The following is a 25,264-nucleotide window of genomic DNA, read 5'->3' on the forward strand; positions in this document are numbered from 1 at the left end:
TCAGTTCAGTGGTGCGCAGTGGTCATTCGGCGCCAGGCTCGCGGTCTCACCATGATAGTTTAGGCGGGTTTCTGGATGGATAAGCACTCATCAAATGTGCCTTGATGAAAGCCCAGCTGTGCTGTCATTTTGACTTTGATGAGGTTTTTTCTTATTTTTTTTAAGCATCTATTCTTTGGTTCGTATCTCCAGCTGATATCATAGGCCATGTTATAAAAAGGTTTTTTTTTCTTTAGCTTTTTTTTTTTTTTATAGGGGGTAATGTGTAACCTCTTGAAAGCAGGAGTGGATTGCTTACCCAGTCTGTCAAAGAGCGACCACCCTCTTCCCTGCCACTGTCATTGGTGTTCTATAATAGACAAATATCCCACTTTAAATCAAATGCCATTCCACTGCCACTTGCGGGACCTCTGCTATTTAGCGAGCTATTTTTCTACCTTTTTCGACACCCGCTTCATACTAATTTGTTCTCCGAGGTGGCTGTATTCTCAACAGGTAGCTTTTTTGAGGTACACTTGCCCCTCCATTTAGCTGGCCATTTTACAAGCTGCAATTTGCACTACTCAGCAAGCCTGAACATCCATAGGCTGCTCCTGACCCCCGTTTCTCCCATTTGCCAGCCTCAAGCTTGTTCCCCAGTGGTTTATCTCTCTGCGGATGGCTGGCTCAGCTGTGCCGTGCCCTTGCAGTGATTTGCACACGCTGGGTGGAAAGACGGGCATCTCTTGTAACACAGTTCTCATTGCATCTATATCACAGCACCTGACAGCCATCCTCAAATTGGCAACAGAAACAGATGGTATTGTGTCCTGTATTTAGCACAATAGTAGATGCAGTTCTTTAATCTTATGAACACGATGAATAACAATCATGGGAAGCCATGGGAAGAAAAATATGTTAATATAGAGTAAATTATTATTCTCTAATTTAAAATACATTTATTGTTGTGCCCATGTGGCAGTTGTTAGAGAAATAGACTGGTAATGCCATGGCTTTTTTAGTAAGTTTAGTTTATTATCTGTCATTTGAGACACAAATACAATGCATGTCATATTGCTATTATATAATATTAAGTTAAAGTAAAATTTTCTCTCTCTCTCTCTCTCTCTCTCTCTCTCTCTATATATATATATATATATATATATATATTATATATTCCAACATTAAGTGATGAAATGAAAGTTAGAGGGTCAGATTTACAAACAGCGTGTGGCAGCACAACCCGTCTTTTGGCGCTAAAAAAGTACTGTAAAGATTTACTAAAGACACACATTGAAGAATAAGTGCTGAGAAGGCGTGGAAACAGTTATTTTTGTGGCTGACCTTATTGAATATGCATTTGTGAGTTTTTTTTCATTTCAGACGCAAAATTATGGGAGGAAATTGTTCAAATAACAGAACAGAGTTTGGGTGTTAGAAGGGAGAGGATTTTCATTTATTTATTTAGAATGCCAAAAGAACACATTATCCAAATCCTAACATATCCTTAAGCTAATTTGCTTTGTGCTTGGTAGATTGCATTGGCCATTATTGAAATGAGATGTTACGTCTTTGTTCTTTAATTTGCGTATTGTCAGTAAAGCACCCACAGGAATTTCCACGCCCATCAACGTTGTTTTGGAATTGTACTTTTGCACTAATTTGACCTGTTTAGTAAACCTGGCCCAAAATATGTTAAAAAAGGTGTAGGCGCAATCTTCACACAAGGATGTAGCAAGTGACACATTTAATCAAAATGTACATTAAGTAGAAAGTGATATTCGTTTTATTTACAACTTAGAAAAGTAACTGCACATGGTTTATTTTGTATCTAATTCAATGGCATTCAAACATTTAAAAATAGTACTTATGTGTCCAAATATTGGGGGGGGGGGGGGGGGGGTGGTACTGTATTTATAAAGACTCCATCTCGTCTGGTTGAAATAAACGAGCATACATTGTCAGTTTGTTGATAGGCCATAGCCATTCTCTATTGAATGGTGGCTGAAAGATATATGAGGCTAACGTAATTACAGTATTGATTAAACTAATGCATCCTTAAAGATTCTCAGCTTCCTGTGTTATTCCATTAAGCAATCGTACAGTATGATTTCCTCGCTTTAAATATTATAAGAAACTGAATCTGTCATTTCACATTTAGTTTTCAGCAGAAGCACACTTTGTGACCTATTGGATTGATGCTGGTTCTTTTGGTTTTCTTCCCTTGTTGCTGGGGCAATAACTTGGCCCTTGGATTAATGTCTCAGACTATTTTGTGTGTGTTTCTGTGTGTCTGTGTGTTGGACTGAACTAATAAATCCAGAATTTATGAGAAGATTAAAGTCTTTTGTTGTTGTTGTTGTTTCTTTGATTCCTACTCCCCATCGCCCATAAAATAGTACATCAAACATTGTGCAGGTGTAGCTCTTGGTAAACAGTGCTATTCTATTTTTTCCCCTATCTGAAATATGTATGGATAATTTCCATCTCTTCTGGGTGTATTAGAAGATAGTGTTTCAGAGGAAACTGGCAGGGTGGCATTAAGGTGGATACAGAATTGGATACGAAGGAGAGCTAAAGCAATAAAGCAGAAATCAATTCTTCTTGCATTGGCTAAAAGCCAATAAAATAGTTACTTGACAAACAGCATGTGAGCTGAAGGTATGTAAGCATGTAAGCATATGTAACGCATGCTTCTTTTCTCCATCCTTGTATTATATATTTTTTTCTTGGATAAATGAAACTGATTTATTTACCTAGACAGAATTGATAGTAGGTATTTTGAAAAAAAGAACTCAATAGCTGCACTAAGTCCCAAAACGCTGACCTCTCTGAAATAGTTTCAGATGTTACATGCTCTTGTTTTTCCCAGTCCCATCTTAGCTATGCATCTCTATAGGCACCTGCAAAGCAAGACCAGGATACAAAGGTGTAAACATCCTGAAAGCTCAACTTCATTTATAAAACAGACCTGCTGGAGATTTGAGTTTCTGCCCTGTTAGCAGCAGTAAGAGGAAAGTGATATATCGTTGCGTTGAGCTCCTTCCCAAGGGCCCTAGGCTTCATGAATGTAACCAATGGCTAAGAATGCTGGAAAGAGGGGCAAGCAATGTTAAAAGTGGTGAAGGATGAATCTCTTAGGTAGACACGAGGATGACGCTCCTGGAATAGTTATTTCAGATTATACTGCAGTCCGAAACTCTTTGCTGAAAGGTGGGTATTTATAATGCAGTTTCCATGGACATTAAGATGAAAAGGTTATTAATATTGAATAATACATATGCATCCTCTTAAATGCATGGCCACCAATGAGTTCACTTCTCATCGGCATGGTGGTCTTCACTGCCGTCTAGTACAGAATACACCATGATTAAAATATACACAAAAACATTTAAGTTTACATAAAATTTTAAATTACATTTCCAGTTGACTTAAATTATCTCAATGTTATCTTATAAATATTGATATTTCTCAAATTATAATTAGGGAGCAATTCACTCAAAACTTTCTCTATTTTTCTAATACAACACAACATTTAAGTACTAACTTATGTCCCTCTATGTTCATCTTGTATAAAAACACACAACATAACACTTAATTTCTACTTTTATTTTTCAACCTTTTTAATGTGGGAAATAGGGAAAGACCCAGTACCCAGTTCTCGACGCATAGAGTGCTATGATTTCCGCGAAGCAGAAAACATGGATGGAATCTCAAAATCCAGTCATGAAAATGAAACTTACATTTTAATATGGACAGTCACGGAATTTGTCAAAGTTAGCATAAATGAATCGAATCAAATCTCCATATTGATCAGTATCTCTAAATGTTAAGCAGCAAATGTTGGTTGAAATATGAATCCTGCATGTTCTGCGCGTCTCTGTGTGAATGCGGGTTTGTTTACTACATAGACTCAAGCATGTGACGCTTGCAGTAATTTCAGCATCTGCCGTCTCAATGAGGACATAAATACATAAACAACATCACCAGAACTGTTCTGAGTCACTTTATAGGCATTTTACCGTTTCATTGGAGTAAAACCAGTGTCAGTTTCAAACCAGTGTCAATTCACGGTAACCAGTCAAAATAAAGGTTCATTTTTATTTAAAGGCATTGTGCTAGAAATATTACTATTATTTAGTAGAATGTATGTGATACTGCTACTACTGTTGAAAAACATTAATAAAACATCAATCAATTACACAATATTTATTACATGTTTTAATTTTAATAGCAAATCCCCTTTATTTACCCCAAAATAAAATGTGTTTAAATTTCATAAATTAAAAGACAAATTAAATTTGGGTGAAAATTTTCATAATTATATCACTTGTAGAAAAACGTCTAACACAATTGTAAATAAGTATAAAGAATGCCATTGGTTTTATTTTTAGTGATTAAATCGTGTTTTTATTAGCATTTTTTGCTAATGTGTTTTGCTTCGGTACCAAAATTGGTACTGAGAACGTCTCAGGTTACAAATGTAACCTTGGTTCCCTGAGAACAGGGAACGAGACAATACGTCAACGAAGCTATGGGGAACGCCTCAGGTGTGACAGGTGTCTGAAATCAAATATCAATTCACAGCAATCATGCTGACCGGCGACAGCCGTGAATCATCAGCTTGAATGATGAGCGTGCGACCTGGATATAAAAAGGGCGCCTTGAAACCATGACAATATCCTTTCGTCTGAAGGGACTGTTTGGCAGGTAGACCCTGAGGCATGGCTGGGAGACCTATTGTCTCGTTCCCTGTTCTCAGGGAACCAAGGTTACATTTGTAACCTGAGACGTTCCCTTTCGAAGGGAACTTCGACAATACGTCAACGACGCTATGGGGAACGAAATACCCACACCACCATGCTAAAGGGAGTGCATGCCCAATGGCAGTGACAACTGTCAGAACCAGCAATTCAATGAACCACTCACCCTCAGGTCACACAGAGCTGTCAGTGACAGCACTCCCTACGGTCATAGCCCAAGCTATATGATACCACAGAAAACCTCCATAAACATAGTTTAGTGAAAGGTCTACCTGGGCCTGCTCAAGGGCCTAGGACCACAACTTCAACTTCTTAGAAGGGGTCCCTTCTAGGGAATGTGGCTAGGGAACCCGAGGGAACCCCAGCCAGTCACTATTCAGGGGGATGTACCACCTGAAATGCCACCAGGCAGGCCTGACCTGGTGTCACTACATAAGACACTACAGACTGGCCACTTCCTGTCTGTCCGAAGACAGAGCTTCTGGACACTTGCCTTTAGGAAGGCATCCAGCCCGAGGAACTGCGGAGCAGGCAGTGAACCACTCGGCCCGGATCTCAGAGACGGGATATCCTGGAGAGTATGACTCAGCATAGTGCTTTACAACCCTTGCCAGCGAGGGGAGTTTCTCTACTCGATCCACGGATCTACCCAGTGTTTGTGTTTCAAAAAACACTGAGGAGGCCTGTGAGGGCCTAAGGACTGATCTAACTGGGAGGCCTCATGAGAGGCCTACGACCGACTGACCAGACTCAGGAGACCACATACTCACATTGACCCTCAGTGAGGGGAGCATAAAATCTACCTGGTAGGCAACCAGGCTGTAGCAGGATAAAAAGGTTCCAGGAGGGAACCCGTAGCAGAGAATAAAAACTTGAGCCGAGCTAGGGCGCAAACTCACCTCCGGTAGCTGCCTGATAAGGACTGCTAAACTGAAAGTAAGTGGCCATTAGCTTACAAAACCCAGCATCACCGTGAAACTACTCCCAGGGAGACCTGGAGAGGCCTACTACCTGACAACCACAGTATCTGGGAGCTCACCTTCAGAGAGGCCTGGTGAAGCCTACTATCTGATAACCACAATATGTGGGAGTTCACCTACAGAGAGGCCTGGAGAGGCCTACTACCTTTTACCAGATAACCACCTTAAGTGGAAACTGAAAGAAATTTGGAACTCAACTCCAGGGAGGCCTGGTGAGGCCTACTACCTGACAACCACAGTATGTGGGAGCTCAACTTCAGGGAGGCCTAGTGAGGCCTACTACCTGATAAACACAGTGCAGGAAAGCTTACTTTCAGGGAGGCCTGGAGAGGCCTACTACCTGAAAACCATAGCTGATAGTGAGCCAGACTGGCAGTCCAGTTGACTGTCTTTGGGGCTTTGCCTTCAGGGAGGCCTTATGAGGCCTACTACCTGACAGTTCAAAGAAGCGGGAATTCAACTCCAGGGAGGCCTGTGGGGCCTGCCACCTAGTAACCACAGTATGTGGGATTAAACCCTCAGGGAGGCCTAGTAAAGCCTACTACCTGACCACCACAAAATGTGGGAGCCCACCTTCAGGGAGGCCTGAAGAGGCCTACTACCTGAAACAGTCTAATCAGCTGGATGTAACTGCTGCTGGGGACTCGCCTAACAGGGAGGCCTGGTCGAGCCTGCTATTTGATAGCGAGTCTATTCTGCTACTTTAACGAACACTGCTGGAACCATACTATTAAAAACTTTTCCTATAGTTTTGTCCAAGTGTATGTTCCACAATGTTGCGACCCACCTCCGAGGAGGCCTGTTAAGGCCTACTAATCAGCAGTGAGCCTTCTGCCCGAACTACCAGGGCCAACCACCGAAGGTGAGCTGGCCTAGGAGACCTATTGGGGGCTATTCCGTCAAGGAGGCCTGCTGGGGCCTACTACCCAACCGGCAGAAAGCTGTTGCTACAGCATCCTGGTACCTAATCACATTGCCAGAGGCAGTTTACTCAGCAAATAGCAATACCCTTATAGCAGGGGAGTACAACATACGCCATTCTGCCTAGTGGAGGCCCCCTTAGGGGCCTACCTACTAAATGCATAGGCGTCAGTCCATGGCAATGCTCTGGCTTCAAAGGGAGCAGAGTTCAAAAACCGGAATGAAATGTAGTTTAGAACTCCCTGCTCAACCGGGGCCATCGTGGTGTGAGGTAGATACATACAGAGCTGAGAATGGACTACTCAAAACTACCCTGAGTTAGCGGGGGAGTAACAACCATATGCCCCTGCAATGTTAGACAGGGAGCAGGCCTGCAAGTGGCTCCAAAGGGTGACAGGGATTTGTCCTGCGCCCAGCCTAGGGGAGCGGGGGGGCTAAATTGCAAGCCAACCCACTTCAACCCATCAGTCGAGCGATTAGCTCAACGGGCTGAGTGGAGCCAGCTCTAGAGGCCCAAAAACATCTCTGTTCGGCAGGGTCTGACAAACTCTCACTTCGCAGAGCGAAAGATGGCCTAACCCTGCCAGACTGATCCTACCTCAGCTACCACCCTGCATTACTCTATCACCCCTGAATGCAGAGAAAGGGGCGGGCCTTGGCCAACAACTCCCATTTAAGGGAGGAGGCTGAAATCAAGGGGAGGAAGCCTAACACATAATGAATGTGGCAGCTATACTTAGCAACACGCCTCCAATATCCCTAGCATAGCCTAGGCCAGCTACAGAGGCGGCCCGGATGAGGGCCGACCTACAAGCATAGATCTACCTGAGGGCTCGGAGGAGCCACAGCCTACTTGATTGAGAGGCTGTGAAAACACTCAACCTACTGAGACCCTACAGAGCTCAGGGGAGCGAGTACTCAGGATACCAATTTCACAAACCGATAGGCAGGACATCTATCTGAAGATCTATCTGAAGCGCCAGCGTCAGTCTAAACCTAAAGCAAAAAAGTTTTTTTTTTTTTTTTTTAGGAAGACCAACTACTCTACCCTCTGGGTGGCTAATAGCCCTGAGGCTAAACAGAAATGAGCGGTGGCCCATCACGCATATAAAATGTTATGACAGGAAGGCCATCACATACTCAGCACAGAAGCCAAATCTTCTTTGAGCTTCTTCCTAATTCGTTCTAGCCACCAACTGGGGGAGGCTTCAGGGCCCTAAAGTCCATACTTTAATTGCTCCTCTAAGAATGACCCCCTAGGTCTATACAGGGAACAGGGTCTGTAGAGAAATATAATCAGTGTTAGTTATACACACAGAATTTTACAAACCAAAAGTTCACCTGCGGCGTGCAGAGTGAAGACTCGCCAGAGAGTTCTCAATGAATCTTGGGTCCACCACTTTTACATGCCTAAAAGAGGCGCTCACATCAACCAGTTGCTACGGTGGGCCATCAGAACATAGTTCTCATCATAAGGCCCATCCCCAGGGCTGGTGTAACGTAAACGCCTGGGGAGTCAAGAAGAGGGAGAGGGCTGGTAGAAAAGGCCCTCCAGGGAGATCAAACTCTATTTCCGCTGAGCGTTGCAGCTCTTGTGCTGAATGACCTCCCTTAAGTCCCTCTTTTTGCGGGAGGCCCGCCTCCTCTGTGTCCTACTCCTCCATGGAGGGGGGGCACGAGAGGCGACACTAGACCTCTGGTCCTGCCTACGGTCCTCAGACCAAGATTGACCAGGTCCTCCCGCCTGCCTGGGCTGGGGCCCGGATCTCAGAGGTATACAGGTCTTAAATGCAGCTGAGCGCGCCTTCGCCTCCCTAAACTTTCCAACCACCGCCTCAACGGAGGTGCCAAAAAGTTTAGCAGGCGAAACTGGTGAATCAAGGAGAAGGGATTTTTCTTTCTCCCCGATATCAGCCAAGTTGAGCCACAGATGCCTCTCTGTGGTCACCATCGCCGCCATCGATCGGCCGATCGCGGCAGCAGTCTGTTTAGTGGCCCGGAGGGACAAATCTGTGGTCCGGCGCAACTCAGCGACTGCCTCAGGGGACAGCCCTGCCCCCTGGTCGAGATCCTGCAGCAGGTCAGCTTGGTAGACTTGGAGCACTGCCATGGTATGAAGGGCAGCACCAGCCTGACCTGCTGCCATGTACGCTCTGCCATTCAAGCGTGCCGTGGTTTTAAGGGGCTTGGATGGCAGAGTCGGAGCTTTTAGTGTCGACACCCGCCCAGAAATGAGATAGTTCGCAAACGTCTCTTCAACGGGCGACATCGACACATAACCGTACTCACCGATCCCCTCAACATCAGCGAAGTTGCCCCGCTGATGTCGATGAATACGGGCAGAGTACGGTTTCTTCCATGCCCTCTCGATCTCTGAATGGAGATCAGGAAGGAATGGAAGGCTCTGCTGAGCTGGTGGTCTATGTTCAGGGAGAAACCGATCATCCAAACGACCGCGAACGATCTCTCCCTGAGCGTTTGTGAAGTTTGTCAGTGGCGCGCTCCATAACTTCCACCAGCTCTGCGTACACGGGGCAGGATGGCTGACGAGGTTGAGGATCTAAATCATCCTCCTCAGCCATCTCTTGCCCGGCCTGAAGAGCACTCGCTGCAGTATTAGTAGGAGAAAAGTCTCCGGCATCCACCTGCAGCTCACTCTCGTCAGCCGATGACGCGTCCGAGAGGTTAACGCCCCTCTCGAGACTGTCAGCGAGCTCCATCTGGGAGCCCCATGAAGCGCGTCGCCGCTCTGCCTCGGCACGAGCGGGACCCAATCCGCGAGGACCAGACGCTGAACCCTCTTCCCTCGAGAAGAGAGCCAGACGAGACAGGACCGTTCTCATAGGAAAATGCTCACAATTTGCACAGGACGCTCCCTCAAGAGCATCCTGTGCATGCTCTTCACCCAAACAGTACACACACATCTCGTGAGTGTCACCCGGCGACAAATATCTTGGGCACGGGTCAGCACATTTCACAAAACTTTTAGGACTTGCCTTAGATGTGTGTTTCATTTATTCACTGTAAGCAGACGTTTAAATCAGACAAAACAGTCCCTGAAGACGAAAAGGATATTGTCATGGTTTCAAGGCGCCCTTTTTATATCCAGGTCGCACGCTCATCATTCAAGCTGATGATTCATTGCTGTCGCCAGTCAGCATGATTGCTGTGAGTTGATATTTGATTTCAGACACCTGTCACACCTGAGGCGTTCCCCATAGCGTCGTTGACGTATTGTCGAAGTTCCCTTCGAAAGGGAACTGTGGATTTTCACTGGAATCGGTACTGAATACTGAATTTTGGTACCGTGTCAACACTAGTGGGAAATACACTCAAATGTAGTCTTTTGCTGTCGATCCTCAACTTAACCACAGGCTCTACTCTTCACCACAATGGTAACACTACAAAACCAACATAACAGAAACCTTTGTAAATTCTAATACAACACAAAATGTAAGTACTAACTTATGTCCCTCTATGTTAATCTTGTGTAAAAACACACAAAATAACACTTAATTTCTACATTTGTTTTCCTTGTTTTCTGATGCAAGCATGCTGGGAACTAGAAAACACAATCATTTTACTACAACAAAATTTTGAGTTTACAGAACCTATTTAAATGAAGTCCAATGAACATTCATTATTATTTGAGTACAATTAACTAATTTCATTTGATTAATTTCACTGTTCGGTTTTACAGTGTATATACACTTTTTTTTTTTTTTGCCTTTTGATTTGGATACCAAAGATGTAGGAAATTGGCACCAAATAGCATTTAATGGAGGAAGTGTAATAAATAAGAGAATAAAACATGAGAGTCTTGACCAGTTCACTAAATCCCTTTTATCCCTGTGGGTTCTTCTTTGCTACACGCACTTAGAGTTTAAGTGCTCGATAATACCTTGTTTTATGCCCACACACCCTTGAACGGAAAGGGCATTTCCTCTTGCCTTTCTCATTTATTCTGCAAACGCCACCTAGATCAGATAAAGGCCCATCTGGAAAACTGTCCTAGAATGACCCGCTCATAAATATTGCCCTGGTCCCTTGGTCTCACAACACACACTCATGCAGAAACAACAAGAAAAACAGAACTTTTGTCTTAAGAAATCAGAATTATTTATCATCCTTATACTTTCAGTGGGATGAAAGTCAATGAGATTCTTGAAAAAAATAAAAAATAAATAAAAAGATTGTGACACACATTTTGCATTGATTTTACCAGTGGAGCAGGAGGTGATTTATCATGAAGAAGTGCAGAACCATTATCCTCTGCATAGATTTTCTTCAATATTCCTGACAAAATTGTGTCTTGTGGAAAGACTACTTTGCAGAATTGTAATAATGTTCGATTAAAGGCTTAAAGGCATAAAATAATTTTAAACGACTAACAATATTACAATTATATATATATATATATATATATATATATATATATATATATATATATATATATATATATATATATATATATATATATATATATATATATATATTCATATATTATATATATATTTTCAAATATATTATATATATATATATATATATATATATATATATATATATATATATATATATATATATATATATATATATATATGCATGTGTGTGCGCGTGTGTGAATGTGGATGTCTTTAATAAATATTATTATCATTTTAAACATACTGTCAATATTACTACAATATATAACCAATGGTTAACGGCTTAAATCTTTTAAAGTGTTGCTAATATGGCAAAAATAAATTATTTGGTAAATGCCTTGTTTCTTCACAGCTATACACCATGTGCTATATTATATGTTATAGTTTAAACCACATTCTCAGTTCATTTGAAATACACTTGTAACCAAGCAACTAATAAATATTTATTTTTCTTTTTGCCAAGGTAAATGAAAGAATGCTCCAAAATATAACCCATTTTGGGAGCTGATGACTTACATGGCATCTGCTTAAAGTTGTTAAAGAATGTGACAAACCCATAATAGCATCACTTGTATCCGCTGGCTAATTCAATTAGGTCTCCTCATGCTGCTAGACTACGATGTTTTGTTTGATATTAATAGTTTCCCCTTCATAAAGAGATATCCCATCTGGTCTAATTATAAACCGTCTGTAACATGCAGCCTTCCATAATTTCCTCCACAGTGAAGTTACATTTTGCTTGTTTGGCTAATTCAAAGTGATGGACCCAAAGGAAATCGAATTACGCAAAACTAATTATCTATTGGATCTGGTGCTGTAGGTGGCCGGAATATTTGTATGGTTTTTATTCAGCAGTCTTTAGCAACATATGTAGATTATAATCACACTGTTGTAGTGACTACAGGGGGACTTGTGTATTTTTCCCTCTATAATTAGTCATAATCATGGTCATATTTGTAAAATGCACAGAAAACAACTAGTACTCCATGTTTTTCTTCAGTTAGCTACACAAATGTACTTATTGCATCTCCTAGTAATTATTACATGCTTTTTAATTTTGTGTGCAAATATGGTTTATTTAAGCTCCCAACGGTTTGTACAGATAATGAATTACCCTCCCGTAATTGGCCATGTACATATCTGCACTATGAGAAAATGATGTAATACCTTTGAAAGTGCTGAGAATTGTATAATCCATAACTAACAATTTATTGGAGTTTCAGTTCTTTCTAAAACACACACATATTTTGGCTCAGCATAAATTATGTATATAAGTAAATAAGAAGAGCTTTTATGTACTGTAAAGCAAATTTAACTGGAATACTAATACTTAACATAGTCAAACTATTTTTTTTTTTTACATTGACATGAGAATATTAGGGAATGTTTACATATGAAATTGGTAAAATTCATAATTCTTAAGAATTATTTGGAAGAACATACTGCAATTAATAACTTGGGTCTTTAGTTTGAATTTCAGAGTTATAATGTCTTAGGAGTATGAGCCAGTTATCTGTCAGTTGACTTTGTATAGTGTTGACTTATTTGTGTAGGCTTATCCAAAAATTAGTTCCATTGACAAAAACACAGCTGTATTTTTCCATTGGCTATTAGATTACTGCAGAAGAAAATTAATAAACATGACAATCTTAACAAATGAACACCACTTGTATAAAATTTTATGTCTAAATACATTCATAAGAAGTACAAATCTGAAGTTAGGCTATAAATGAAATATACAACAGCAAAGGTGTAAGGGTGGCCCTTAAAACCATACTTGAATAAAAGTACAAATACAGTACAGCAAAAATTAATCCATTACAAGTAACAATCCACCAATTCCAACATGATTTACATAAGTCTTAGAGTATTTGATTTTAACAGTACTTAAGTATTTTACTCTTACTGAATAGGCTCATTAAAATAGTTCTCATATTTGTGTAATGCCTTGTTGGCAAATTTGGGTTAGTAAAAGCAAAACGGAAAAGATATAGTACCGTTTATATAGTAGATGACAATATCACTTCTTTTGTAGCAGAAATAAACTGCTGCAGAAAAAGTTAGGTGCAATGAGTCGTTGGATTATCTCAAATGTAGTGGAGTAAACCATTCATATACTTAATCAAAATATGTAGTCAAGTAGACATTAAATGTTGCTAAAACATTTTATACTCACAATCACTAACCTTACTTATTTGAACGTAAAAAAAAAAAAAAAAAAAAAAAAAGTTTTCAAGAGCATGATTATAAACACAATGAGGCTGCAAAAGTGGACCAGTGAGTCGATGGGTTTACAAGTTGTGATGAGGTTTATTGACCCTAACAACTTCTGTAGTGACGTTTTCAAGCAAAGTCTCTTAAAAAAAGGAGGGGTGGGGGTGTAACTTTTGTATTTCATGTCATAGAATAAAGCAGGAGAATATATTGAGCTTGTGTTGATCACAGACCCAATTTCAGGCATTATGCCAACAACCCATTTAAAAACCCATTGACTTCAGAAGGGTGGATCTTTTTTTTCTGTTCATATTTGTCTCTAACATTTTCCATCTTCCCTTCCATTTTCTTTGTCTCTGTAGGGTGGTATGATCGCTCTTCTGCTGTCCATCCTTTGTTTGGTGTTGATCCTGTACACTCGTAGACGCTGGTGTAAACGTCGCCGCGTACCTCAGCCGCAAAAGAGCGCTAGTGCTGAAGCAGCCAATGAGATCCACTACATCCCCTCTGTGCTGATGGGTGGACAGGCCCGGGAAAGTTTGAGAAATTCTCGTGGACAGGGTCATAACTCGAGCGGCACCCTCAGCATCCGTGAGACTCCGATCTTGGACGGGTATGAGTATGACATCACAGACCTACGCCACCACCTGCAGCGGGAGTGCATGAACGGCGGTGAGGACTTCAGCAGTCAGGTGACACGTACGCTTGACTCACTTCATGGCTGCAATGACAAAGCTGGCATGGATCTCACTGCAGGTTTGTGAGCCCACAGCATACTAGACAATAGACTGAAAATCTAAGTCTATGTTAAAGGAATTGTTCATAAAAATAATAATTTACTCACCCTAATATCATTTCAAATGTGAGCATGCACTGGAAGTTTTTTGGAAGGCAGCTTAGATGTCTCCTTCATTGCCTTTGATATCCCATAATCCTGTCTGATCCATTCCTTGACAGTTGAGTTAAAAATAAAGATTGCGTCCAAAAGTTGTTTGTGGTGGTCAGTTTGTGTTTAAATATATATTTCTGACTAACGTTTTGCACTTTTGATGTTATTTCTAAATTAATATTATAGTAATGGAATATTTGTTTGTTATAGATCATTAGGGGCCATTCACATATCACATCTCTTGTGCGCTCAAGTTCATTATTTCAATGAATTATTTAAAATATAGTTGCACAGCAGGTGCACTTATAATGGAAGCGATGAGGTTGCAACTTTTCAGAATCCTGCAAGCAGACTGCGGGTCATGTGACTTTCCCGTACTTTCCCGTAACAACATTGAAAGCTCAGCCAAGATGAAGGAATGCATTTTTAGGCTCGACATGTGAACGGCCCCTTAAAAACATTACACTGCCTCAGAAGCCTGTCCGAAATCAGTTACATAGGTGCCTTCATGCAAAAATGCTGCCAACATAGTCATTGCCTTTCTTTTCTATTTTTTTTTTTGAGCTGTTAATCATTTTCAAACATGTAAACGTAAACCACCAGGCATATTTGAATGCAGCATGAAGCAATAACATCTTTCTAAATTAAAAAAAAAAAAAAAAAAAAAAAAAAAATATATATATATATATATATATTGTGACGAGTCAGCTGCCTCCTCCCTGATTATCACCGGCACCCCGTCCTAAATCGCCGCCCTTCACCAGGCTCCCGACTGGAGTGGGTGTGTGAGAGGAGGGGCGCTGGACGAGTCAGGGCTGGCGGCGTGTGATGGGGCACACCTGAAGGAAGTGGAGCCTCATTACCGCCGCTGTTTAAAAGCCCAACGCGCCTCTCCTCAGGAGACCGGTCTCTTCCCCGTGCATGCACACTGGTGTCCTCGTGGGTCCAGGAAGGGTGCGTTGAGGGACTCCCGCGCCACCAAGACGTGAGCTGCCGGACCCGCGATCCGGATGGGAACCGCACCCGTATACACGGCCGACGGGCCAGGATGCCGGGCCGTCCATCCCCTACCAGCGCCGCGGCCAACGAGCGAGACGCGGCCGCTAGGAGAAGCCGCCGCCCCTCGCGCCCCGGACCAAGGAGGGGAGCGCGTGCGGCCGCCGGACTCCGCCCCTTGCCTGGACCCTTCCTTGATGAACACTGCCCGACCTACACAAATCCCGCAGCACGACGAGGACACCAGATTCCCTGTTATTTTGGACACTTTCCCCTTTTGGCCACTTTTATTCCCTGTGTTTTATGATTTCTGTTAATAAAAGCCTCTCCGAGGCCTGACGCCACGCCCACTGTGTCTGTCTTGTGCTCCTCCCGTGACACTGGTGGAGGATGCGGGCAGGCGGAGCCTAGACAGCGCAGTTGGGAAACGTCTGGTGACGTCACCCCCCTCTCGCTTGCAAACGTTCGTGAGAACCCAGACTGGGACGGAGGAAAACTGGGGACAGCCTCCCAGCCACACAAGGGGTAAGTGACTTTTCCATTGTCATTTTACCCTGTGGTTGGTTGAGGCTGTCACTAAAACCCGGTTTCTCTGTCCCTGTTCTGGTGCGCTGCGAGAGGGAGGACCGCCCGGAGAGGAAGCCCCGCCCACTCCGACCGTTTGGAGCCTGGTTGAGGATGGTAGCACTCCCGTGTGGGTGGCGCCCTGGGGACGGGGATGTCGCTTGGGAGGGGGAATGTGACGAGTCAGCTGCCTCCTCCCTGATTATCACCGGCACCCCGTCCTAAATCGCCGCCCTTCACCAGGCTCCCGACTGGAGTGGGTGTGTGAGAGGAGGGGCGCTGGACGAGTCAGGGCTGGCGGCGTGTGATGGGGCACACCTGAAGGAAGTGGAGCCTCATTACCGCCGCTGTTTAAAAGCCCAACGCGCCTCTCCTCAGGAGACCGGTCTCTTCCCCGTGCATGCACACTGGTGTCCTCGTGGGTCCAGGAAGGGTGCGTTGAGGGACTCCCGCGCCACCAAGACGTGAGCTGCCGGACCCGCGATCCGGATGGGAACCGCACCCGTATACACGGCCGACGGGCCAGGATGCCGGGCCGTCCATCCCCTACCAGCGCCGCGGCCAACGAGCGAGACGCGGCCGCTAGGAGAAGCCGCCGCCCCTCGCGCCCCGGACCAAGGAGGGGAGCGCGTGCGGCCGCCGGACTCCGCCCCTTGCCTGGACCCTTCCTTGATGAACACTGCCCGACCTACACAAATCCCGCAGCACGACGAGGACACCAGATTCCCTGTTATTTTGGACACTTTCCCCTTTTGGCCACTTTTATTCCCTGTGTTTTATGATTTCTGTTAATAAAAGCCTCTCCGAGGCCTGACGCCACGCCCACTGTGTCTGTCTTGTGCTCCTCCCGTGACAATATATATATATATATAACGTACATATGCATATTCCAACATACATTATTTTTGTTTATGCATATGTACACTGTGACACTAAATGTATTTTTACATCCAGGAACCTGTGAGATTTAAATTACTCGCTAAGCACATAATTTGCACATTGCTGGCACTGAAAATATTTATTTCACCTCGAGAGCTCAAGAGTCAGCAGCAGAGCTCGCCTTTTCGATATGCAGCTGTGAGTGAGAAAGCCTGGGTTAAGTGCGAGCGCGCAAAATTGGATAAAGCCTATATCAAAACAGCTGCAAAGAGGAAATCAACATGACATATTTATTTATTTAGCTAGCTAAAGCTATTTTCCCCCAAATAATATCAAAGTAATATAAGCTATATATTCCTGCTGAGCAAAACTGCTTGTTTGGTCATGGGTTAATGGCACCCATGGCACTTATTTAGGCTCTGCTATAGTCAAGAATAGTCATGAGTCACATGTCCAGACCTGAGTCTGTGGCAGATTGGCCGTGTCTATTGGACACACAGAATTTGGAATGGCCGCCCCTTATCAGATGTGAAATGATGTTGATGTTTGCCTTGAAGAGTAGCCATTATAAATACCCCTAAAAAGCTTTGCAGGAGAGGAGCGATTTCATGCTGTCACAGTAATTTCCCTAATACAATAAAAAACCCTGCAGTGCCAGTTGTCTTTGTTGTGCAATTTACTCATTATGAAGGGGCAGACTAACTACAGGGGATGGCAATATTGCGTAATGGTGAATGACGGAATGTCATATCCTGAATCGCTGGGCTGTGAAGGCTCTCAGTTGCTTCATTGTAACATAACCCTGAATATACTTCACATAGACCACTTAGTCTCGTCCTTCTGAATGACAAGCGTTTGCAAAAAGTGTCTCCACGTGCCCTTGGTGGACTGTTATTTGCAGCTCATCTGTCTGCCTCTCTTCATTCCTAATTGTAACCTTTTTCCATCAGGGAACGATAGCACAAAACTGTCCCTAATGAGCAAGTACAAGGACAACATCATAGCTACCAGTCCTGTCGACAGCAACCACCAGCAAAACACGCTCCTCCCACACAACAGCTCCACCAACCAGCGCAAGCGTCTGTCCAGTAAAACACACGGTGAGTCTGGGTATCGGGGTGAAATGTTTCCTTTAACCGTACAGTTCACCATATACGGTTCAGTATGCTTTTTGAACTGTTGTTCATGTCATATCTTTGTGTTCAACCTTAGCATAATGCTAGCTGATTAGCTTAATAGCTTAGTCTTATTAATTAGTCTTAATAGCTTAGTCTTAATAGCTTAGTTATTCTTTTAAAGTCACTTAAACATAGGGCCAGATTTACTAACAGGTTGCACCAGTGCAAACCATCTCTTGAGAATTAAAAAGATTTACACAACACAATTTACTAATGTTTGTGCCCGTCAATTTACTGGTGTTTGTGCAATTATTTAACGCCCCCCAAAAAATGCATGTCTCAAACTATTTTGTGCCTGTGTCGTAAGTAGATACCTGCACCTGATGAGCATCCGGTCTGGTTATTTGCGACTACGCTAATTTGCACTGTGCTTGGTATTAGGGCTGCACGATGTGTCGTTGAAGCATCGATATCGCGATGTACGAATCCACGATAGTCACATCGCAGGATGTGCGATGTAGGCTGTCGTAGTTGATCCGTTATTCATTAACTGTACGGGCCAGCTTCTCCCCGGCCCTTGACAAATGTGATTCGCGGATTAATCAGAGAGAGAGAGAGAGGGAGCGCGAGAGAGACAGAGAGAGAGAGAGCATGCGAGAAAGACAGAGAGAGAGAGAGAGCATGCGAGAAAGACAGAGAGAGAGAGCGCGCGCGAGACAGACAGAGAAAAAGAGCGAGACCGGTGACACACTGGCTGCGTGGCGTGAGCGTCGCGTGTCTGAAGCGTCCCAGAAGCGTGGTGGCTGCCTCTAGTTTTCTATGTCTTTACACACCAGAACAGTGCCTGACGCTGCGCTGGGCTGGCGCGCTGCTGCTAGAGAGAGCAAGCGAGCGCGAGAGAGACAGAGAGAGAGTACATTAGAAGTACCATCATTGTTTATAGAAATGTATATGGATTTATTTTGCATGTAATTTTTTTTCTCTTATGAATATATATATATGTATTTTTGTTTAGTTTGTTTCTATTCTGATATGTACAATGCTTTGGCAATATGTACCTTTGTATGTCATGCCAATAAAGCAATATGAATTGAATTGAGAGAGAGAGAGAGCGAGAGAGAGAGAGAGACCGAGAGAAAGCGCGCCGTTTTCAAACAACACGAGCTCTGTCTTGCTCTCTCTCCCTCGCGCATATTTATCAATTGACACGATGGTGTCGATGTTTAAATCATTTAAAATGAGAATTTAAGTGTGCTCACCCCATTTGTTTGTAAGAAAAAATATCGCAATATATATCGCAGAAAAATAAAATATCGCAATGTCATTTTTCCCAATATCGTGCAGCCCTACTTGGTATATTTCTTTGGTCAAAATGTAAATTAGATGTTGTGTCTATGTTTTTTTTTTTTTTTTTTTGGGCTTTGTCAATAAATCACCTGTAGAAATTTCCAAACCAACGGCACTGTTTTGGAAATGTGCTCCTGCGCTAATTTGCACTGGTTAGAAAATATGGCCTATAATTGCAACTATCTTAATGCAGTTACACTAACATTTAAAAGTGTATGTATGTTTTTTTTTTTTTTTTTTTATGGTTTTGAAGTCTCCCATGCTCACCAAGGCTGCATTCATTTTTAAAAATGCAGTAAAAACTAACAAAATACAGTAATTAAAAAAATACGGTGGTATTGTGAAATAAATATAATAAGGACCGTCAATCGATTAAAATATTTAATCACAATTAAATTATTGTCATGAGTTAACTCATGATTAATTGCATCTTAACCACACACTTGTATCTCTTCGAAATGTATCTTGAAATAATACTACTCAAGTTTTTGATACTCTGTAATCAACATGGGCATGGACAAATATGGACGCTTTATGCAAATGTATGTATATTATTAGTGAAATAATAGTCAACAAACAGCATGGAGACATGTTTAAAATAACTTTGAAAAAAAAAAAAAAAAAGCAATATATAAATACCAGGTTCCCTTTAGGTCTACTTCGTTTTCTTTGCACTGAGCTATGTACTTACACATGCCAGTTTACATTTCACACGACAGAGCACTTTACTTCTTCTAAACATGCAAAATGTGTCAAAAACAAGACAGGGACCCAACAGCAGTTGAAACAAAATATAAAAAATTCTAAGTTTATTGAAAACCAAGAAAAAAAAAAAAAAAAAAAAAGAACTCAATTAATCAGCCAGGTAACAAAACCACCAGCAATCAGTCATATAGATCAGCAACCCGACTTCTGCCAAACCAGCAGTGAAGAGAGGCAACAAGCCAGCAATTGAAGACCTCTGCTGAATTCCAGAGGCTGTGCCGAGCGTGAGCAGAGAGGAATCGGATGGGGCTGCTGTGAAGACACGGGCTTACAGGCAGAGAGAGCCAAGGCAGAGAGCTGACCATAATCCTAGAGGGGCAGGCAGATTAAAAAAAAAAAAGAAAAGAAAAAAGAGGGATGACAAAAACAGGAACACCAGACCGACTAGACTGGAAAAATGAACAAAACAAAACAAGATGGGGTCAGAAACATGACGAGATGATCTGAGCTTCAAATAAACACTAGCAAACAGACACAAGACAGCAAACACAAGGGCATGATAAAGGGAAGATAATCAGGACAAAATGGTGCAGGTGAGGGAAAATTAGTTAACAGGGATAACAAGAGGGGCGGAGTAAACATCACGATGACAGTGGAGCACATGGCGAGCTGTCAAAACAAGCAGCCATGTGCTCCAGGACAACAAAGCCTAGGCAGACCCCAATGAGATCATGACAAAATGTACATTTATTTTTACATTTGTTTGCCTCTCTGTTCCCACATACTTTGATGCAGCTACATTCTCTTGTCAGACAACAGAATGAATATCAAATAGTGACTGAAACGTGGTCCTTTATGACTATAACTACAGTAGCTCTCCCTTTCAAGATGTTAATCTGCACAAAAATCCTGATTTATAATTGAGCCATTGTCTGATGATATCAAATGCACATAAGATAAAGACAGTAGCTATGCTGTGATTTTGGCTATACTTTTATGTTAACATTATATCTGTGTTTTAACTGAAAGCGCTGAACCAACGAGTTTGAGAAACTATATAAGGTTTGTCCAAGAAGCCACTAGATTTGTCGCTAGGTTCTTTTTGGAAAATCAGTCAATCAATCAGTCAATCAATCAGTCAATCAATCAACCAACCAACCAATCAATCAATCAATCAATCAATCAATCGTTTGTGTATATATAGTTTTTCCGGCTTTTACAAGATTGCTGGTTTGCAGAGCTGGCCGTACCTTTTGATAATGTAATCACAAATAGGATTTGCTGCTGGTAAAAATATGATGTCTTTTTATTGGCATCAATCAAACAGTACAGAAACCATGACCACAGAACCGCAATATAGACCAAACCATGAGAAATGCAAGCCATTATACGCCAACAGAATATCCCCTTCCATCCGCACAGATCTCATTCCAACCACTGGCTATCTCTGTAATCATAACCACACACTATTATTTGCCTTCCACTATCCCATTCCTGTTGTGAACTTTTCTTCCTCTAGCTTCTTTATGCTTGGCTGATCAGATAAACAAAAACTTTGATTTGATGAGGTATACATATGCTTTTTTGATGTGCTTATGGTATGGGTTGGTGGTGGTGATTTTTTTTTTAGGGAAACGTCTATATCTACTGTGAATTACAAATTCCTTTCACCTAGATTTACTTTGAGCACAAATGTGACCTTGGACCACAAAACCAGTCTTAAGGGTCAATTTATCAAAAGTTAGATTCATACATCATGTGCAAACTCAATAAATAAGCTTTCCACTGATGTATAATTCTGGAATCTGAGGGTGCAAAATATCTAAATATTGAGAAAATCACCTTTAAAGTTGTCCAAATTAAGTTCTTAGCAATGTATATTACTAATCAAAAATTACTATTTATATATTTTTACATTGAGGAATTTACAAAATATCTTCATGGAACATGATTTTTCTCATAAAAGAAAAATCTACAGTTTTGACCCATACAATGTATTTTTGGCTATTGCTACAAATATATACTCCAGTGACTTAAGAATGATTTCGTGGTCCAGGGTCACAAATAGCTGATGTCCACTGAAGTGTTTTCCTTGAGTAAGATTCAGATTTCCTAGCTGGGCAAATATTTGACTTTCTGCTCATGCTTTAATGCTTCATTACCTCAGTCCAGTAAATGTACAGCCTCTCACTGACCTTCAGACCAGCCTTTTTTAATACCCAATGCAGTTGGATTGTGCATTCACTGCATATTAATGTAAAAATGTAAAGGTGCACTCAGGAATTCTTGCCTCATTAAAAAGCTTTACAGAAATTAATAAAAAAAAAAAAAAAAAAAGTTTTAAAATTTGCACTCCTGTGAAATAATTCAGTCCTATCTAATGCTGTTAGTCTTAGAGTGGGTTGCCATGCTGAGATCACAGTATCAGTTGAATGTTACTCACATTATTTCAGATTTTTCTCCCTCATTATAGGACACTTTCACAGCCTACTAAGAAGTATTCATGGAACAGTATATTTTATGTTTACCCAGGCAGCAAAAATACTAAACTATTGTGAAATATTATTGCAATTTAAAAAAATTGAATTGTTTATTTAGATAGATTTTAAATGTAATTAATTTCTGAGATGGCAAAGCTTATTTTTCAGCAGCCATTACTCCAGTCTTTAGAAATCAATCTGTCATGCTGATTTGATGCTCATTTTTATTATTATTTTTTTTTTTTTAATTTTTATCTATTTTGTATAAAATATTGTGTAGAAACTGTGATTTTTTTCCCCAGTATTCTTTGATAAAAAAAAAAGAAAATTAAAAAGAAAACCATTTATTTGAGTACTATTATAAATGTGTCTGCTCTCAATGTTTATCAATTTAATGCTGAGTAAAATTTTAAAAATGCCATATAATTGTGGGTGTACAGATTATTATGAAGAAATAAGCTTCTAAACATCTCAACTTATTTAATCATTATTTATGTAGGTGGATCGTATATTGCCAATCCACTGATTGCACCATGCATGAGTTTGTCTCTGAGGGTTTGAGTCTGTCTTTGGGTTACTGGCCCAAATAACAACTCCAGATTTCAATAGCTTTTAATATTCATACTGATACTGCCCGGTTTATTTATTTATTTTTTGCATGGTTAATGACAAAATGACTGTTCCCTTTAAAAAGGATCCTTTTGCCTGTTATTTTTTTTTCTCTCTAATGAACCTTGTATCACTATTCATGAGCTAGCTCTTGGAGCAATCTGCAAACACGAAAGCTGCTAAAGGCTATGTTTAGACACCCGTTCATGTCGGAGAAGAACGTGTGTGAGTGCACAGATCCTCTCAAGTTCTTCTTCTTCTTTTTTTTTTTCGCACTAACACCTGCCTCTCTCACCTCATCTATTTCTACCCCTCATTTTTCATTAGACAAATTAAAACTGTTGCTCACAGCATTTGCCGTTTTTCTGCTATCTCTAGGTCAGCGGTATCGGTATAAGTGTTCATGCTTCACCTTTCCTTGTTTCGAGATCATTCTGGTGACACTTTATTTCCAAGACCTTGCAAATGATTGAGTTCTACCACCATGAATGGTGGTACAAAATAACTTTTTTTGTTGCAGGAGGCGTGTGCACCTGCACTGCATGCCGAGAAGCTGTTGGTGCTCTGTGTTGAATATTTAAACAAGCTCATCTTTTATTCCCCTCCACGGAGCTTTGCACCTTTGGCCCCTCTCTAATTGCGGAGGCTAGCGCACAATCCTCACCTGCTCTGTGAGGTTTTTGGTTAATTCCTTTGTTACGAAGACAAAAAGAGGCATTGGTGTGCCGGCGTGTGTCATTTCGAAATGGTTGTTAGTGTTTGAAGTCTTAAATGCCAGGCGTTTCATCAGCTTTTTGTAAGATTTTCATTATAGACCTATAATCAAGACATTTTTACTAGTGTGCTTTTAAGACATTTTGAAACAAAAGGGTCAAATTCACTAAATTGTTGCATGGTATTTAAGCACAAAAGCCTGCAGTCTAATCCGGCATTCGGTTTAACCAGACAATAAATACATTGATACATGACGCTTTAGATTTTAGTGGAGAAAATGAAACTCTACTTTTTAAAAGTTTTGGGGGAAATTAAAAAAGGAGAGATTACAAAATTAAGAAAGAAAGAAAGAAAGAAAAATACTTTTATTCAGCAATGAAAAAGTGACAGTAAAAAGATTTATACTGTTACAAAATATTTCTATTTCTAAGGTGTTTTTTTTTACTTTATATTAACTGCATTTTATCATTATTATTATTATTATTATTATTATTATTATTATTATTAATAATAATAATAATAATAATAATAATAATAATAATAATAATAATAATAATATTACCATAGTAGTAAATCAGCATATTAGACTGATTTCTGAAGGATGGAGTAATGGCACCTGAAAATTTATCTTTGCCATCATAGGAAATATATTTAAATATATTAAAATATGAAAGTTGTTTTAGACTGTAACTATATTTAACAATATTGTTGTTTTTACTGTATTTTTTGAGTCAATAAATGCAGACTTTGTGAGCATAAGTGATCACCAGTGTATTCTTTTAGTGCAAAAATTTGTGTCATTAGTGTCTGTTATTTTGATCATTGTAACAGTTATACACACACTCACACGGACACACGTGCACACAAATATATATATATATATATATATATATATATATATATATATATATATATATATATACCTGTGCATCATCACCAGTGCCACATATAAAGCCATCCGTCACCATCACCCAGTGTCTGGTCTTGCACCGATCTCCTCACCCTTACCGAACCGCCTATCGGCTAACCTACCTGATCCTCCGAACCCTCGTCTTCATAATCTGTGTTCCTGTGCCCATCGTCTTCGTCTGAGTCATCCTCTGTGTCATCCTCTGTGTCATCATCACCTACGGAAAGTTGTCTTATCACTGTGTTATCTTCGTGTCAAGATTCACCTGTGTCTGAAACCTCTGTGTCACATTAAATACTATTGCACTGAACCCTCTGTGTCCTCGTCTGTGTCTGACAGAAGACCAGACCACATGCAGAGCTCTTCAGATACAGGCGAGGACCGCACCGCGGATCCCTTTACAGAACTGGTTCACACTGTACGGTCCTCACTCATGCAACAAGCTCAACTTTCCTCACCGGCTGTCAACAGTTCAAACACCGCTACAACTCCGGTCACTTCTTCAGTTGCCCCTGCAAGTCCCATGGCCAAACCAGCGACATACAGCGGCACGGTGGAGGATTGCAGCGGGTGCCTGCTACAGTGTTCCCTCTACATGGAGTCCAACGCTCACTTATTCACCACTGAACGCAGTCGAGTCACATTCATCATCAACCTGCTCACAGGTAAAGCTCTCCAATGGGCTCAATCTCTCTGGGAGTCAAACTCACCTGCCACTGGATTGGTTACTGATTTCTGTTCTCAGCTAAAATCTGTCTTTGGTCAACAAACTTCT

General features: G+C 41.3%; 1 protein-coding gene across 3 annotated transcripts in view; it reads left to right on the forward strand.

Annotated features, from left to right (window-relative positions):
• Window positions 1-25,264, forward strand: part of LOC127951225 (astrotactin-1-like) — a 263,118-nt gene that overhangs the window by 56,131 nt on the left and 181,723 nt on the right. For all 3 annotated transcript variants that reach the window (XM_052549027.1, XM_052549026.1, XM_052549028.1), the window contains exons 3-4: window positions 13,641-14,034; window positions 17,557-17,706. In XM_052549027.1, coding sequence (XP_052404987.1) covers window positions 13,641-14,034; window positions 17,557-17,706 — 544 coding nt within the window. The remainder of the gene's footprint in view (window positions 1-13,640; window positions 14,035-17,556; window positions 17,707-25,264) is intronic.

The sequence above is a fragment of the Carassius gibelio genome, chromosome B2 (assembly GCF_023724105.1).
Source record: "Carassius gibelio isolate Cgi1373 ecotype wild population from Czech Republic chromosome B2, carGib1.2-hapl.c, whole genome shotgun sequence".
NCBI classification, from domain to species: Eukaryota; Metazoa; Chordata; class Actinopteri; order Cypriniformes; family Cyprinidae; genus Carassius; species Carassius gibelio.